Raw genomic sequence first — 15080 nt, forward strand, 5'->3', positions numbered from 1 at the left:
TCTTGCATTAAATATCTTTGGTGAAAATAGCTGATGCATGAGCTCAACACGTTGCGTTGTGAGCTTGTGGACCTGCTATTTTCTGCGAAAGTCCGAATACTGATGCTGAACGTGGTCATGCCGTTTATTTGTTTATAATGTTTTTTCGCTTCTAGTGATTATTTCTTTTTTCTATTAAAGTTGTTTTTATTTGTGTTGTTCTCTGTAAAGACCCCCCATGTAAAGCGTCTTTGGGTACTCAGAAAAGCGCTATATAAGTTTGAGATATTATTATTATTATTTGTGCTGCTGTTGGCCGGTGGCAGCGAGCGCAGCTCCCAGGACCTCGATGAAGCGATGGACGTCACTGAAGGAGTTGTACAGAGGAACCGGAGCCACCCGCAGTACGTTGGGCTCTCTCATGTCACACTGTGGAACAAGCGGAACAAACAGCAGAAACTAGAACAGCAGTCCACACAGTGCAACAGGGTCAAAAAGCACCCCACATGGATGAGACACACGAGAAGCCAAAGGCTTATTTATTGTGGTCCATTAAACATTCAACAAACTATTCAGTGAAGAAGACCAATTAGATTTTTGGAGGAGCCGTGATTTAAGGGCAACTCATCACTTGTACATTTCTCTGAACTTTGACCTTTCAATCAAACTAATTCTTCATTAGGTCAGTTCACTATGGAAACCATGTAAGACGGTCAAATTCTGTCATTGGTAAAGTTTTGGTAACTTTTTACTTCACCAAATGGGAGCAATCTCACGGCAAAATTATGTACATTGTATGTAAAGAATTATGTAAGAAGTGAAGAAGGCTAGTTTCCGTTCTGGTAGATTAAACATTCAACAAACACTACCTGATCAGGTGAGTATAGTCACATTCACTCTTTGCCTGACCAGAGCGGCTATTTAAACTTCTCTGCCTACCTGCTCATTCCTGGCTTCTCTCCTGCTGCTGCTGTCTCCCTGCCTTGCTTGCTAACCTGCTAACCTGCTTTGCAAATCCCACCGCCTCCCCAGCATCCACCTGTAGGCTCTGTTTCTAGATCCCCCTGGGGGGTCTTAATGAATTTACTGTAATTCTATTTGGCGTATAACTTAACTAAAATATAACCCATACCACAGGGAATGAATAGAGACAGAGCCCTGACACCAAACTATGCTCAATTATGCTCAATAAATATATATTCTAAATTCATTCTAAGAGCTGATAGCAGAAATAGCAGAACTCAAGCTATTTTGTAAAAACATTTGGAAAGAAAATATTATTAAAAATGCTTTTGTGTTAACGTTCCAATGTTCAATGCAAAAAAAAAAGAAAGCGTTAATCAGCGTTAATTGTTCGTGTGCTGACAATTAATCGCCCATCTTAAATTTGTAATGGCGACAGCCCTACTCACAGCGACTCCTCTCTTCTCCAGCTGGTCGAAGACATCTCTGATGGGTACCGAGAAGGACAGAGAGAGCTGGCAGCCCCTCTGCAGGGGGTCCGAGGGGGTGATGATGCTCACCGTGGCCCCCCTGTGAGGCTGGCCGTAGTAACACTGGATCAGGTACTCCATGTAACCCGTCAACAGAACAGACTTCCTCCTCAGCGCAGACATGCTGGTCATCGCAAACACCTGGGGGGAGTGGAACATATCATAACGTGTGAACTTGTAGATAGGCTGATTGGGGGGGGAAATGATTTTTTTATAATGGATTTAATCTATGAGTTTGATTAAAGCCAAATGCATACTCCACTAGGACACCCGAATAAAGTCTGGTTCGGCTCGGTCCAGTCTACAATATGATAGGCTGTTCGGTGCATCCAAGATGTTGTGACTAATAATACCAGTTTGTCTGTTCCGCATTGTTTCCACTTTCATTCAGGCCAGACTTTTATCATCATTTTATCATCTACTCAATCAAAATAATAATCAAACCAATAATCAAAATAATATCAAAGAAAATACTGAATCAAGCAACTTAAAAACTATCTGGGGTGTTCACAAAATCCCGAGTAGACTGAGTAGGAAGCCTGTAGATCAGACAGGTACATACGTACGTACCTCTAGACTGGCTTGCAGGGGACAGACGAGCAGGATGGGTTGGTTTGACAGCCTGTAGCCACTGATGCCAGGCTGAAGATCCATCACTTAGGACAGGTAAACAAATATACAAATGTTAATGCAGTGGAACTTATAGAGGGCATGCATAAAGTGAGTGGCAAATTGAGTGGAAAAGTGAGTGGAAAAGTGAGTTTAGCGTCGTTTAATGCAATCAGATATGTATTTTCTGTTTGGATGTATGGGCTGTCAACGCCAGAAAGTAGTTTTTTGACACTCAGTACTATAGGCGTTCCTACTTCCGGGTATGATGTCACGCACATCCCCTCTATCCAACATGCTTTAATTTAAATGTATATGCCTGTGGCGTTAAAAGAAGCATTTCACCCATTTTCAAAGGTGTCTTCGTACAATTAGTCGTCACCAATGCTCATTATAAGATGGCGCCATTCACGTCAGCAACCTGCCTACCAATGACATCGATGAGTATTCCAAGGTGATAGAAACTACATCCTTCATCTCACTGGAAATACAGTTGTAGTCATTGTTCTTGCCTTTTTAAAAAGGCCCACCTCTGAGACACACAATGGTAGTAGTTGCGACCACAGGTCACATTTAGTACTATAACTCAGGTTACAGGAGGAAAGGAGGCACTGGAGCAACTCAGACAATAAGCCCTTATTTTATTATCAGGGTGCAAGTAATAAAGTAACGTTTCGATGTATCAGTCGCATCTTCGTCAGGTCAGAAAAAAGAAGGTATCTAAGGAGCACAAAGTATGTTTTTGAACGTGTCAAGTAATGCAAGTTACCGTTTACTGTCTGGCAACCGAATCTGGCGTTATCTCCGAGACAGAAACGATACCTGCCGCTGTTTATAGCCTCAATAAAATGATGTACTGTGCACATAAAAAAACAAGTGATCAGAAAACAACCTGTGATATATCTTCTTTTATATTCCTGAACCGATTATATGTTCATAAATCGTTCATAAATAGCATTTGTTCATGAGCTGGTCCAGCCGGCTTCCGGTGCGAGGTTTGCCACCCATGAAAGCGTCCATGACAGTGTCATGGCGTATCGCCGGCGTCCGCACCGTCTCTTCCTTCTGTAAAGAAATTCCTTGGTGGCTACCAGGATGTTTTGTCTTAAATATCAGTGGAAATGGAAAACAATTATGTATTCCTTACCATTATTCATCTGGAAACGAGTTTTGAGATCATGCCCCCACCATCCTAAGAGACTGGATGAGAACATCAGTAGTGCTATTTTAATATTTATATCCATAAGTGGGACATTACATGATAGTATATTGTATGTATCGTGTATTCGTACTGTATGACACCATAAAATATTAATTACAGCAGTGCGTCCGGGGAATCCCAAGGGGTCGTTGAGGGGATTCAAGGGGGTCCCCAGCTAACTCATTGATAGCAACCAAATGGACCCTAATGGTTCTGTAACTCTGAGTGTATAGGTTAATTGTACTGAGTGTATAGGTTAATTTAACTCTGAGTGTGCAATACACACATTCGCTGTATAGATTAGGGTCACAGAGACAGGGACGGGGGGCGTGGGTTGGGGGGGTAATGGCTAATGGGGATCCTTGAAATTGGGAAGGTTGAAAACAATGGATTTATTTGGTTGTGTGCATTAGTTCAGCTTATGAGAAAACGAACAAATCCATTTAATGTCAATTCGGGTGAGGCTGACAAAACAATAATAGATTAAATTACACTGAAAACTACAGACTGCGCTCGTGCTTCAAATGAAGCTGTGTGACATGATACAGTAATAGTTACTAGTAGTAGATTAGTTACTCACGCTGGTTTGGCTGTGTGTGCGTGCTTCTCGTGAATGAATGCGCCCGCAAGGCCTCCTGCGCCAGAGTTCACATACTGCAAAATACAACAAACACAACTCACTTTAACAAGTGTAATAAACTATAATAGTAAAATAAAAATCACACCCGTGTGAAGTGAGGGGCACTCTTATCATCATATGTCACCATACATCATCTCATTCTGGTTAATCCCAATAAGTGCGTCCTCACTTTTGTCTTCAATGTTTGTGTTTACGCTCAAAGCTGGCCATTCATTGTCAATGGCATTCAATGGGCTCTATTTTCGTCCATGCTAAACCTCTTATCCCTAAACTACTTTGCCTTTTTGACTATTTTGAAAATCATTTTTGAATAGTTAAAATAGCCAATCTACAATCTCACAACGTGTCGATGTAGTGTATGGATAAGGGGTTTAGCATGGACGATAGAGCCTAATGTTTGTGTTAAGACAATGTTTGTGTTTACAGTACACAAACCCTCAAAGATGGACATAGGAGTGGCTAGCGCACCTAAAAAAAGAACCTTCATAAAAAACATGTTTATGTTTACTTTTAAAACATATAGTATCAAATATCCACATTCTGTCACTTGGCCATAGATGTGGTTATGACACCATGTGCTTCCATTTATCAGGACACAGCGGGCTCCATTTTCGTCACCGCTAAACCCCTTATCCCTAAACTTCTTTGCTTTCTTTTTTACTATTTTACATTTTTTAAATGAAAATGGCCAGTCTACAAGCTCACAACGTGTCAATGTAAATTGGCTAGTTGAACTATTCAAAAATGTTTTTCAAAATAGTAAAAAAAGGCAAAGAAGTTTAGGGATAAGGGGTTTAGCGGTGACGAATATGGAGCCCGGAGCATGTCCCACAAACAGGACGTCACAGTTAAACTGCAACCGCCATCTGCTACGTTTCCTATCTGTCCCTCTTCATATGTTTACTAACTCTGTCTCAGTCATGACTCGTGTATCTTCCGTTTGTGCAAAGGTATACACAGTATGCTATCTGTGTGCTTAACCACTTAAACACTATCTGCAAACTACTAGTTTGTATGGCAGACAGTTTGCATTTCTGAACTTTTGAAGGTGCGCTCTATAGTGCCCCTTCAAAATGTGATTCCATAATTGGAGTGATTGGATGTTGGGTTCGATATGGTGACATTTTTCAAGGCAATTAGAGGTATGTTTGATGTGTGATTCAAATTTGGGGCAGATGGGGCGCTGCTTTCATGATCTGTTGCATTATTCTTGGGCAAAAATTGGCCCATCCCGCAAGTTTGGAAGCCAAGTCTTGATCACAGTATTCCAGAGACAAAGGGCTCCAATTTTGTCTCCGACTTTACCCGCAGCGCGGCCCGCAATTCAGCCGCTGCCTGAAAATTATGAATATAGGAGCTTTCTCTGTCCCTTAATGGTATTTTCGTCCAGCATCACCCGCTATCTTCCTTGTGTCCATTGTGTTTATATAATTGTATAGTTATTTGTGCCAGCCATTGTGCGGCTTGTGCCGCGTGCGTGATTCCATTTGCTTTTCAGTTCATCACCAGCGCAGCAAATGGTTTAATCCGACTTTCCAAACTTTCCTTTTCGCTTCATACCGTTCTGTAGAGACGATCTACATGCACGATCTATATACCAAATGAAAGGAATACCGGAAGACTCGACCCGGTGCTTGCCCGTTTTGCCTCCCGGAATTGTCACCAGTGAGGGGGATAACTTTGTAATATGCTATTGGCTGTTTGTATTCTTTTTGGAAAAATATCAAAAGATACTCCTGTGGAAAGGCTATATTATTTTACTTATATTGACCCTATAAACAATTTAGTATTATTTAGTATATGTAAGGTTTTGCCACCTCAAATGGTACCTCGTCAGATAATCCCCACATATCCTACAACAACTTCTGTGAACAGACTTCACTGTAGTAGCTTTTCATAAATTATATTTGTACTTAGGCTGTCTGCTGTCATGAAAGTTTATAGTTAGAGAAATTCAAAGTCCAGCCGTCTGCTGTCCAGCCTCTCCCACCCCTCACATTGGGGAAAATTCTGGGAGGAAACAGAAACGGGGCGAGTCTTCTTGTTACCAATGAAAGCCCTAATTTCGTAGTTTACATAGAACTCTTTGCGTGTGGAGAAAAAAAAAGAACGACACGGGGGCGGGGGGTGCAGCACAAGTGAGGCAGCAACGGGCTGAGGCTATGAAGCAATATAGCACTAACGGGCAACGCATAAGGGATCTATAAGGCAATGGGACCTGGACTGGTGATTGGTCTAATTGCGTAACACCCAAACCACACCTATGCATAATATAACGGGTAACGGAGGGATTTAGACAGGTAACCAAAATACCAACTTTAGTAGGGGAACACCCTATATATAAATAGTGGCTTTAGGAAGATGAGGCAAAAATGGAGCCCAAAGTGTACCAACTTCTATGAGTTCTGAGTTGCATCATGAATCATGATTCAAGGAGAGGATTTATTTTAAGACACTGACCTTATAGGAACACCAGCAGGCGAAGTCCACTCCCCAGTCATGTAGCTTGAGTTCAGCGTTCCCCACAGCATGAGCACAGTCAAACCCCACATAACAACCCTGGGGAGGAGATATGTTAAGGGAGGAAAGGATTCAAAGTAATGGCGATGCACACACATATATTGTACATGCGCTCACACAATCAAGCACGCGGAAATATGCAGGATGTGAGACTTTCAGAAACGTTTGCCATCACAATAAAAGCATATCAGTTGGAAGTTGAAAAAAGCTATGGGGCTTCAATTTCACACGGCCCATATGACAAGACAGAAGCAAAGTGTAAGAGGAGTATTGACTTTTGCATTTCACATTGCAAAAGGGTGTAGGAAAAGTGGGCACCTAAACACTGCGTGTTAAATTGAGGCATGACACTGTTTCAATAAACAGTGTCCAGCCTGGGTGATAGTACAGTACAGTATGTTATCAGTAGGTTTAGTAGGTTAATAGTAGGTTATGTTGTGTTTAGTAGGCTAACAGTAGTCTACCTTCCTGTGTCCAGCCTGGGTGATAGCAGCCAGGTCAAACAGCTGTCCGGTGTAGTACTGAACCCCACTGAACATCACCACAGCGATGGAATCGCCCTCCCTGTCGATCACCTCCAGAATGTCCTCTGTTCTCAGGGTCTCCTCCCCCTGACACACAATTAAAAAGAAAAATGAATGATAAAACAAAAACCTTCAGAGGTTCATGTGCACACAATACATATCCACCAGGCCGGGAGTCCAGTATGTTACTGTACCTCTGTCATCTGTATATCTGTGTAGGACTCAATATTTGGGCATTGTTTCTAGTGACTTGACTAAATATCACAGATTTAGTAGGTGGGCTCTACTCTAGACCAGTTCACACCAGTTAAAGGAGAATTCCATACTAAAAGGCTTTCTTACCTTTCTTTGTAGTTGTTACGTCCCCACCAAAGAGGTCCAGGTGTTTTTTTGTGCAAAAGCTCCTTATCGGCTATTTCCCCTACCATAAGCCCTCAATGAATTGCATTGAATTGAATGGGAATTGAATGGGGCTATGGGGTGTTGTGCTAATTCGCTTATTTCCATCGCTCAAAATCATATATCTTTGTATATATCCTCTCTTCATAATGTAAATAATATCCCAAGCGGCACAGTTTACTACTTATTTCGATGGAAATAAGCGAACTAGCATAACACCCCATAGCCCCATTCAATTCCCATTCAATGCAATGCAATTCATTGAGGGCTTATGGTAGGGAAAATAGCCAATAAGGAGTTTTTGCACAAAAAAACACCTGGACCTCTTTGGTGGGGACGTAACAACTACAAAGAAAGGTAAGAAAGATAAGAAAGCATTCTAGCATGGAATTCTCCTTTAATAGACCCTTCGCTAATCTCCACCCACCCACTCACTCTACTCTGCCAGACCAAGGTCGTCAAGCTTTGCTTCTTGCCCATTGACTTGCATGTTATATGACGGATTTTCCACGTGAAAATATCTGATCATTTCAGGTGCAAACGCTTCAGTCAAAATGTCTTCGAAATCTAGTCAACGAGGCCTGCAGCAGGCTATGCACTGGACATTTTTATAATAAACTAAAAATACAGGGAAATTATAGAGGCATTCATTGGAGACGCATGCCAACTCAATCAACTTTAACTTCATTCTCATTTACATCAACGATCCGGATATATGAATTGATATAATATGCTTAGCAACGGTTGCTAAGATAGCATGGGACAATCGCATTTGGGGTGGGATTTTCCAAAGGGTCTATTGGGATTAAAAAGCAGGCTTTTCTCTGCAGCGTTGATGAGCCTGGTGATGTGAGGTTAAACCAGGTTGTTTGGGGTTTCAGGTTAACAGTATCACTGTCAGATTGATCTGGCAGTCCAAGTGGGTGGACCAAGTTCCAGTTCTTTTTCCAACTTTTAAGGATCTGAACAAATTAATTTGGTTCAAAATTAAGCAGGAAAAAAGAACGGAACCGGTTCAACCCCGGTGGAAAAGGGGTGTCAGACCTACCGGCCTGGGAGAGACCAGCACCATGCTCTCCTTGGGGTCCAAGCCCCTCAACGTGATCTGAGACTCCACGGCATACTGAGAGAGAGGAGAGGAGAGGAGAGGAGAGGAGAGGAGAGGAGAGGAGAGGAGAGGAGAGGAGAGGAGAGGAGAGGAGAGGAGAGGAGAGGAGAGGAGAGGAGAGGAGAGGAGAGGAGAGGAGAGGAGGAGAGGAGAGGAGAGGAGAGGAGAGGAGAGGAGAGGAGAGGAGAGGAGAGGAGAGGAGAGGAGAGGAGAGGAGAGGAGAGGAGAGGAGAGGAGAGGAGAGGAGAGGAGAGGAGAGGAGAGGAGAGGAGAGGAGTATTATTACTCCCAGAGCAAAACACTGTTGATATATTACCCTGTTACACCAGCTCTCTCCGATCTCTGTTCTGGTTTACAGAGAGTCATAGAATGTATATTTGAAATAATGCTGATCATTTTTTCAAATCAATAAATAGTTTGGAGACGAAATACACAATCTGATGAGACCCAAAAGATACATTTGATGTCTACCCAAATGAGTGAAAATAGACGATCTATAAGCTCATAACCCATATAGCGTCACTTCTTAATTTATTTAATTTACAGAATTATTTTTAAATTTTTAATTAATTCATGCAATTATTTTGAAACATATCAGATGCTTTTATTAATGATAATTAGCTTATTTTATTTTGGAAACATAAAAAAGGGATATCGCGACTCATAAACAAATGTTCAAGCTCACATTGTGAGGTTGTAGATCAGCTATTTTCACAGAATGCCTATTATGAGGTTCGAGTGGTTAACTGATGGCTGGATTACTCACGTGGTCCGACGGGAACGCCTTGTCCTCCAGGAGGATTTTGTAGCGTTTTTCTGTAGGTTTGTAAAAGGAAAGCTACAAGGGAATTATGTGGCATCTCAGTTAAAGAAGTACTTCAATTAAAAATATATCATATATTCTTTTCTCCTATCAATTACTCACCCTGTGAAGCCTTGAATTCAGGTCGAATTTTAGTTTTTTTTTCACATTCCTTTACGTGGATGAAGAATCCAAAAACGAAGAAGATAAATACTTGGTGAAATAGTATATCTATATATTATTTTATTTATTCCAACCCAGCTCTCAACCCTACTGTCTTGTATCCAAATATCCTCATGACGTCACATATGAGTAATTGATAGGGAAGAATGAATACATTACATCTTTTGGGTGGTGAAATACTCATTTAGCTGATTTTCAACCTAAATGAAATTGTGCTGATGTGAGGCACCAAAGTATAGTTGCACCGCTCAGTTCGCAGGGGTGTGATGTTTAGCTAACTGTGGAAGTGTGTGCCTGATTGGGTGGGTAGAGGCGTCTCCTGGGAATTGTATGTGTCACTCGTATGTGTCAAAGTGTCCCTGGACAAGGCATTTAAACCCTAACTGCTCCCCGGGTGCCGTATTAATGGCAGCCACTGCAACTAATACATAGTTAGGATGGGAAAATGCAGAGGAAGGATTTCACTTATGACAAATAACCCCAACACTACTAAAGGGTGACTACATAATTAATACACAGCTAAATTTCCCTTTAAGGAATAAAACATTAAAAGCCAAGCTACCTATATTAATTGTAATTAAATCAATCACAAGTGCCTTAAACATTCATAGCTGGGGTTCAACCGAAAATACTTTTTGACCTCCTATTGACTACAGGGACATGACATTTACTGAATCTACTCCCTGTGTGGGTTTGATTTGATCAAAATCTTACTAGTAGGAGGTGTAGATTAACTGTCAAACCATTCATCAACGCCACCTCTTCAGCTTTAGCCCCTGTAATGTAGACAGAGAAAGAGAAAGCGAGAGAGACATAGACAGACATAACAATTCAGTTATTTTCTTTCGTGTCATGCTGTCATGTCAGCACTCTCTCTCAAAATTCCACAACCGCTTGTAACTGTTCGACAACTCCAACTATAACTACTGCAGTAACAATTATTACACAATTGTCTGATCACAATTATTGTAGTAGATTTTCTGATATTATTTGTATCGGTCATTGTCAATCATTTCTAAGTATAATTAAATAATTTGTTATACCGGTTTCTGCCCTGTGCATTTTTTACTTACAAAGCCTGAAAGGCACACAGAAATGTTATGTTTCCATTCCAGTGTTCAATGTCAAAAACACTGATTGATGCAATTATATCGTTCATCACAATTATGTGAATGATAATTAATTGTAAAGGTAAAATGAGACGGTTGTAACAGCCCTACGCATGCCTGTGTTGAAATGGAGCGAAATGCTGAGAATTCTTCTGTTGCACTTTGGACTCTACAAAACACACCGGGATGCAAGAGTTCAACGACCTAAGGAAGCTGCCTAACTCAAAACATCTATAAAGTAAGTAATGGACTGTTGAAAAGACAAGGAAGTGCAGTATTGAGTGTGAAGTCTATCAGAGAAGCGGTTCACCAGTACCGATTACCGAACAGCAGGCAAGCAACAAATGGGCATGGCACTATAGTAATAGTAACACTGAAGGAAAATACTGCACTTTTCAGATAAAAAAAGAAAAAAAACACTCAAACATGAGCACTAGACAGTTCAACATCTGTTTATCATATTATCCTGGCCTACAGTTCAGAAGAGTGCACTTCTGGTCAGAGGTGTCCTGATTTGATCTCCCGGACTGGCAAATAACCTCTCTCTCAACACAGCTGAAGTGCCCTTGAGCAAGGCAATGATCCACCAACTGCTCCAGTGGAGCTGCTCAGTGGCCAACAGTATAGAACTGATTGTACTGGTCAGCTCCCAGAATTGAAGTGAATAACCAGTACAACAGTAGCCAATAGAACTGTGGTTGGGGATGCACACGCAGATTATACACACCAACGGACCGACATGCGGAAACAACGGTCGGCCTTGCGGTTAGGGTTCGAGGTAGGTTGTCGGTCTAATGACAGTCGTACCAATAGTATGTCTAAACTAAAGCATGTACCCCTGTGGTTGTACTGGTCAGCTCCCAGGTGTGTGATTGTGAACCAGGGCTGAAAAAGAGCATTCATGTTCAGAAAGCCGGTTTTATGTTAAGATGTAGTCGTACTAATGATAGAAATTAATAGTGACGGTCTTTATTCCTAAAGGTCAGAGTTCACATGCTTGTAACATAAAAAACCACGGGGCCTGAAACCCAGCACATGCTATAAAAAGCTGGGTGGTCGCTTTCCCTCAAAAACCCAACTCGACCCCAGTAGACAAGACTGTGGTTGTACTGGGCACCTCCCAGTGACCAACAGAAGACTGTGGTTGTACTGGGCAGCTCCCCAGTGATCAACATAAGACTGTTATTGTTGTACTGGTCAGCTCCCAGTCTGTACAGTTCATAGCATATACTATGTAGGACAGTAGTGAAAAACAGCATCCGCATCAGCGGTACATTTCTTTTCAGGCTGCTCAAAACAATCTTCACATAGAGAGAGTAAAATCTAGAAAAGCATGATGTAATCATAACGTTCACCCATATCAATTGTAGATTAAGGTGATGAGGTAAAGTAAGGTTACAGATTAAATTCCAGTTTGTCAGGAGTAGGTCATACCGACTCCATCCTACTCCTGGCATTCAACACCCCCCACTGACAGGTGCCGTCTCAGATAATACCTTCTCAATTCTCTTGATGCGGCATAGTGCGAGTCACGCTTTTATTGGGAAGATATTATTCTTCCGGTTTGAGGGTAAGGATGTTCTGGTTTAGAGGGTTCTGGCCTGATGACTACAAAACTAATGACTACTACAACATGACGTAACGATATCATCCGCTCCCGACCGGATCATAAATCTGAAAAGGCATGCTGCCCAGGCTACTCAAGGACAAGTCCATACTAACAGGGGAAGCTGGGGATCGAACCAGGAACCTTCTGACTCCAAAGGAGCCACTATACCTCCGGAGCCTCTGCCTCCCCAAAAGTCATCGTATGACAAATAGTGAAAATTGCCACTTTACATGCTCACAACGTGTCACATTTTGGATATATGTTTTTTAGATCTATGAAATGTTTTGAAAATGGGCAATTACAATGACATGCCCAGAATAGGTATGCCAGGTTCTTATTGGACATAAGACTCACATCCCACCAGAACCTCTCAGCTTTCCTACTGTCTGAATCAATGCATGAAAACATGTAAAGACGAGTCGACTGTTTTTAAGGGGGATAAAAAGAGCTTGTTCTCACCAACAACATTGGCCATGAGTTCCTCTATGTTGTTCTCGGCCCAGGCCCACGGCCGAGAGCCCTGAACATGACCATGGCAACCCCTGTAAATATGACAACAATAATGAGCATGGACAACAACATAATCAGAAACGAAATATTTTTTGACCAAATACCTCAACATCAAAATTGTGGCGCTAAAATGTTGTTATGATACTATTTGTCTACGGCCTCACAACATATCCTCTTGTGACGTGTTGTGAGCTTGTAGATATATGATATTGATATATTTTCCAGACCTTTTTCAGCACCCTTATATGATATTCATATTAGGGTGCTATAATAATTAGAATAGAATAGATCTTTATTGTCATTGTAACAAGTACAACGAAAGAAGACTAGTAAATCCCACATTCCCCAGCTAAATTATTGATAGTTAAACTTTGCCATTATCTCTACACATACAATTAACATAGGCATACGTTTTAGCCCATTTCTCCAGCTCTTCATCCAGGTATCGCTTGGCCTTTTTGGGCTGAAGTCCCAACGAGTTTCCCACAAAATAGATGCATTCTTCAGTGCCGTCGACAAGAGAGAGATCAGCTGTACAGACAAGAGACAGTACGAGGGGTTTGTAAAATATGTTTTCAGGAATGACAACTTATACAGCATCTAAAATGTTCTAGCATGTTCTTTGTGAATATTGGATTATTTATAGGTCCCCAAATACACAACCGGGCAAGATTTGTATTCAGAATAGACCAGTGCTTCTCAACCTCTTTAATGTGAAGGGCAACCAATTTCATAATGCAATTTGGCACTTTGATTAATTTGTATTTCCTAATTTATATTTTAAACCTCTGGGACCTAAATCAACAGGTGTATTGATTGATAGACATGATTTGTTTGTTGCAAATTTAGTCCAGAATTCCTACACTGAATATGTGAATAATTAACTATCAATCATTTAGCTGGGGAATGTGAGAATGTTACTTGTCTTCCTACATGCCTCTAGTTTATAGTTTAGTATGAAGCTATATGCCTTGTATTGTATTGTATTGTATTGTATTGTATTGTATTGTATATACTAGCCTACTGTGCTTAATGACAGTTATGTAAACAAAACCAATGGTCACTACCAAACTTTCAATTTGGCCTATATTCTGAGATGATTTGCATGGTTCACTCACACTGGAAATAGTGCAGTGGTTCTCAAAGTGGGGTCTGAGGACCCTCTGGGTTCCTTGAGGGGGTTCTAAATGGACTCTTACATGTACAACTCTGAGAGTGTATTTGGTAGACTCTCAAAGTTATGGAGGTCCTTGAAATTAAAAGTTTGAGAACCAGAACCACTGACCTGCTGTATATTATAGTTCATGTGTAATGTTAACTCACATGGAGGGAGGTCTGCGACTTTGGGCAGCAGGAATTCTTCCCTCAGGTGTTTCAGCTCGTCCTCTTGGTCCAGATAGTGGGCCACCTCCACCGAGGTGGTCCTGCAGCCCAGCCGGGACGCCACCAGCTCCAATGTCTCCCTGGGAGACCCAGCAGAACACAGCAAAGAACTCATCTGGACCTTGAACTGAAGTGGCTGGCAGTGGCACACACACACACAACAATGACTTAATGTCCTCCTACTATTAGGAAGGAAAACCTCAGTTCAGTCCTGAATTATAGACTGCCTGCAAGTAAGTGGCAATGTTTATATTTTACAATGTTACAAACTATAAGGCGACGGCCATATGTGTCAATGAACGGACTGCCTTACGGGGGTGGTGATGCTCTTTAACCCTGAGTGATCTGTACAAATATTCTTTGGCTAATCATTAGAGAGAGAGAGAGAGAGAGAGAGAGAGAGAGAGAGAGAGAGAGAGAGAGAGAGAGAGAGAGAGAGAGAGAGAGAGAGAGAGAGAGAGATTGAGATTTAAGCCTAGGCCTACTATACCGACTAAATTGGTTATAATTTACATTTTGATTTTAATACCAAATTATTTCCAGGGTTAGCCAACATGCATGCCGGCGGTGTTGTGCAAAAGGTTCTTTGCCGGCGAATAATGGCCTGCGTCAAAGTTTCACTTTTATGTGGTCTCTGCCTGGTCATTATGATCAGCTGTGGATCATTCTAAATCTAAACCATTTTAACGCGCATTCGGCATTTCTCACCTGGCTGCACATGATTATCTTCAATATCTTGCTGTTGTCATGTTGTATCTTCTGTTTGTGTTCGTATTCTGTAGGAACCAACCATGCATATTGCATGAGTGAGTGGAGCAGTTATCACCGTTATCACGTGGACGTTGGACTGTATCTGTCGTGCTCTCAGAATTCCTCTAGATGGCGATATAGTGTCGCAGTTCAATGACTGAGCCAGCAGGTAAAACACAAAAACTTCCAATTTACATGGTGCCCACTGCCCACATATCCTGTGTCATCATTTTAGGGGAAAGGCCACTTGGCCTTTGGTGA

At 41.6% G+C, this 15080-nt stretch overlaps 1 protein-coding gene across 1 annotated transcript; it reads right to left on the reverse strand.

The window, feature by feature from the left end:
• Positions 1 to 276: 276 nt before the first annotated feature.
• On the reverse strand, positions 277 to 14789 carry kynu (kynureninase; the record flags this gene model as incomplete). Its single annotated transcript, XM_083758360.1, has 14 exons — positions 277 to 408; positions 1392 to 1613; positions 2043 to 2128; positions 3229 to 3281; positions 3863 to 3936; positions 6383 to 6481; positions 6907 to 7053; positions 8414 to 8488; positions 9240 to 9311; positions 10173 to 10234; positions 12636 to 12718; positions 13097 to 13217; positions 14010 to 14205; positions 14778 to 14789. The coding sequence occupies 14 exons, from the start codon at positions 14787 to 14789 to the stop codon at positions 277 to 279; spliced, it is 1434 nt and encodes a 477-aa protein (XP_083614486.1).
• Between the last annotated feature and the right edge of the window lie 291 nt (positions 14790 to 15080).

The sequence above is a fragment of the Protomyctophum parallelum genome (assembly GCF_964188405.1).
Source record: "Protomyctophum parallelum genome assembly, chromosome: 23".
NCBI lineage: Eukaryota > Metazoa > Chordata > Actinopteri > Myctophiformes > Myctophidae > Protomyctophum > Protomyctophum parallelum.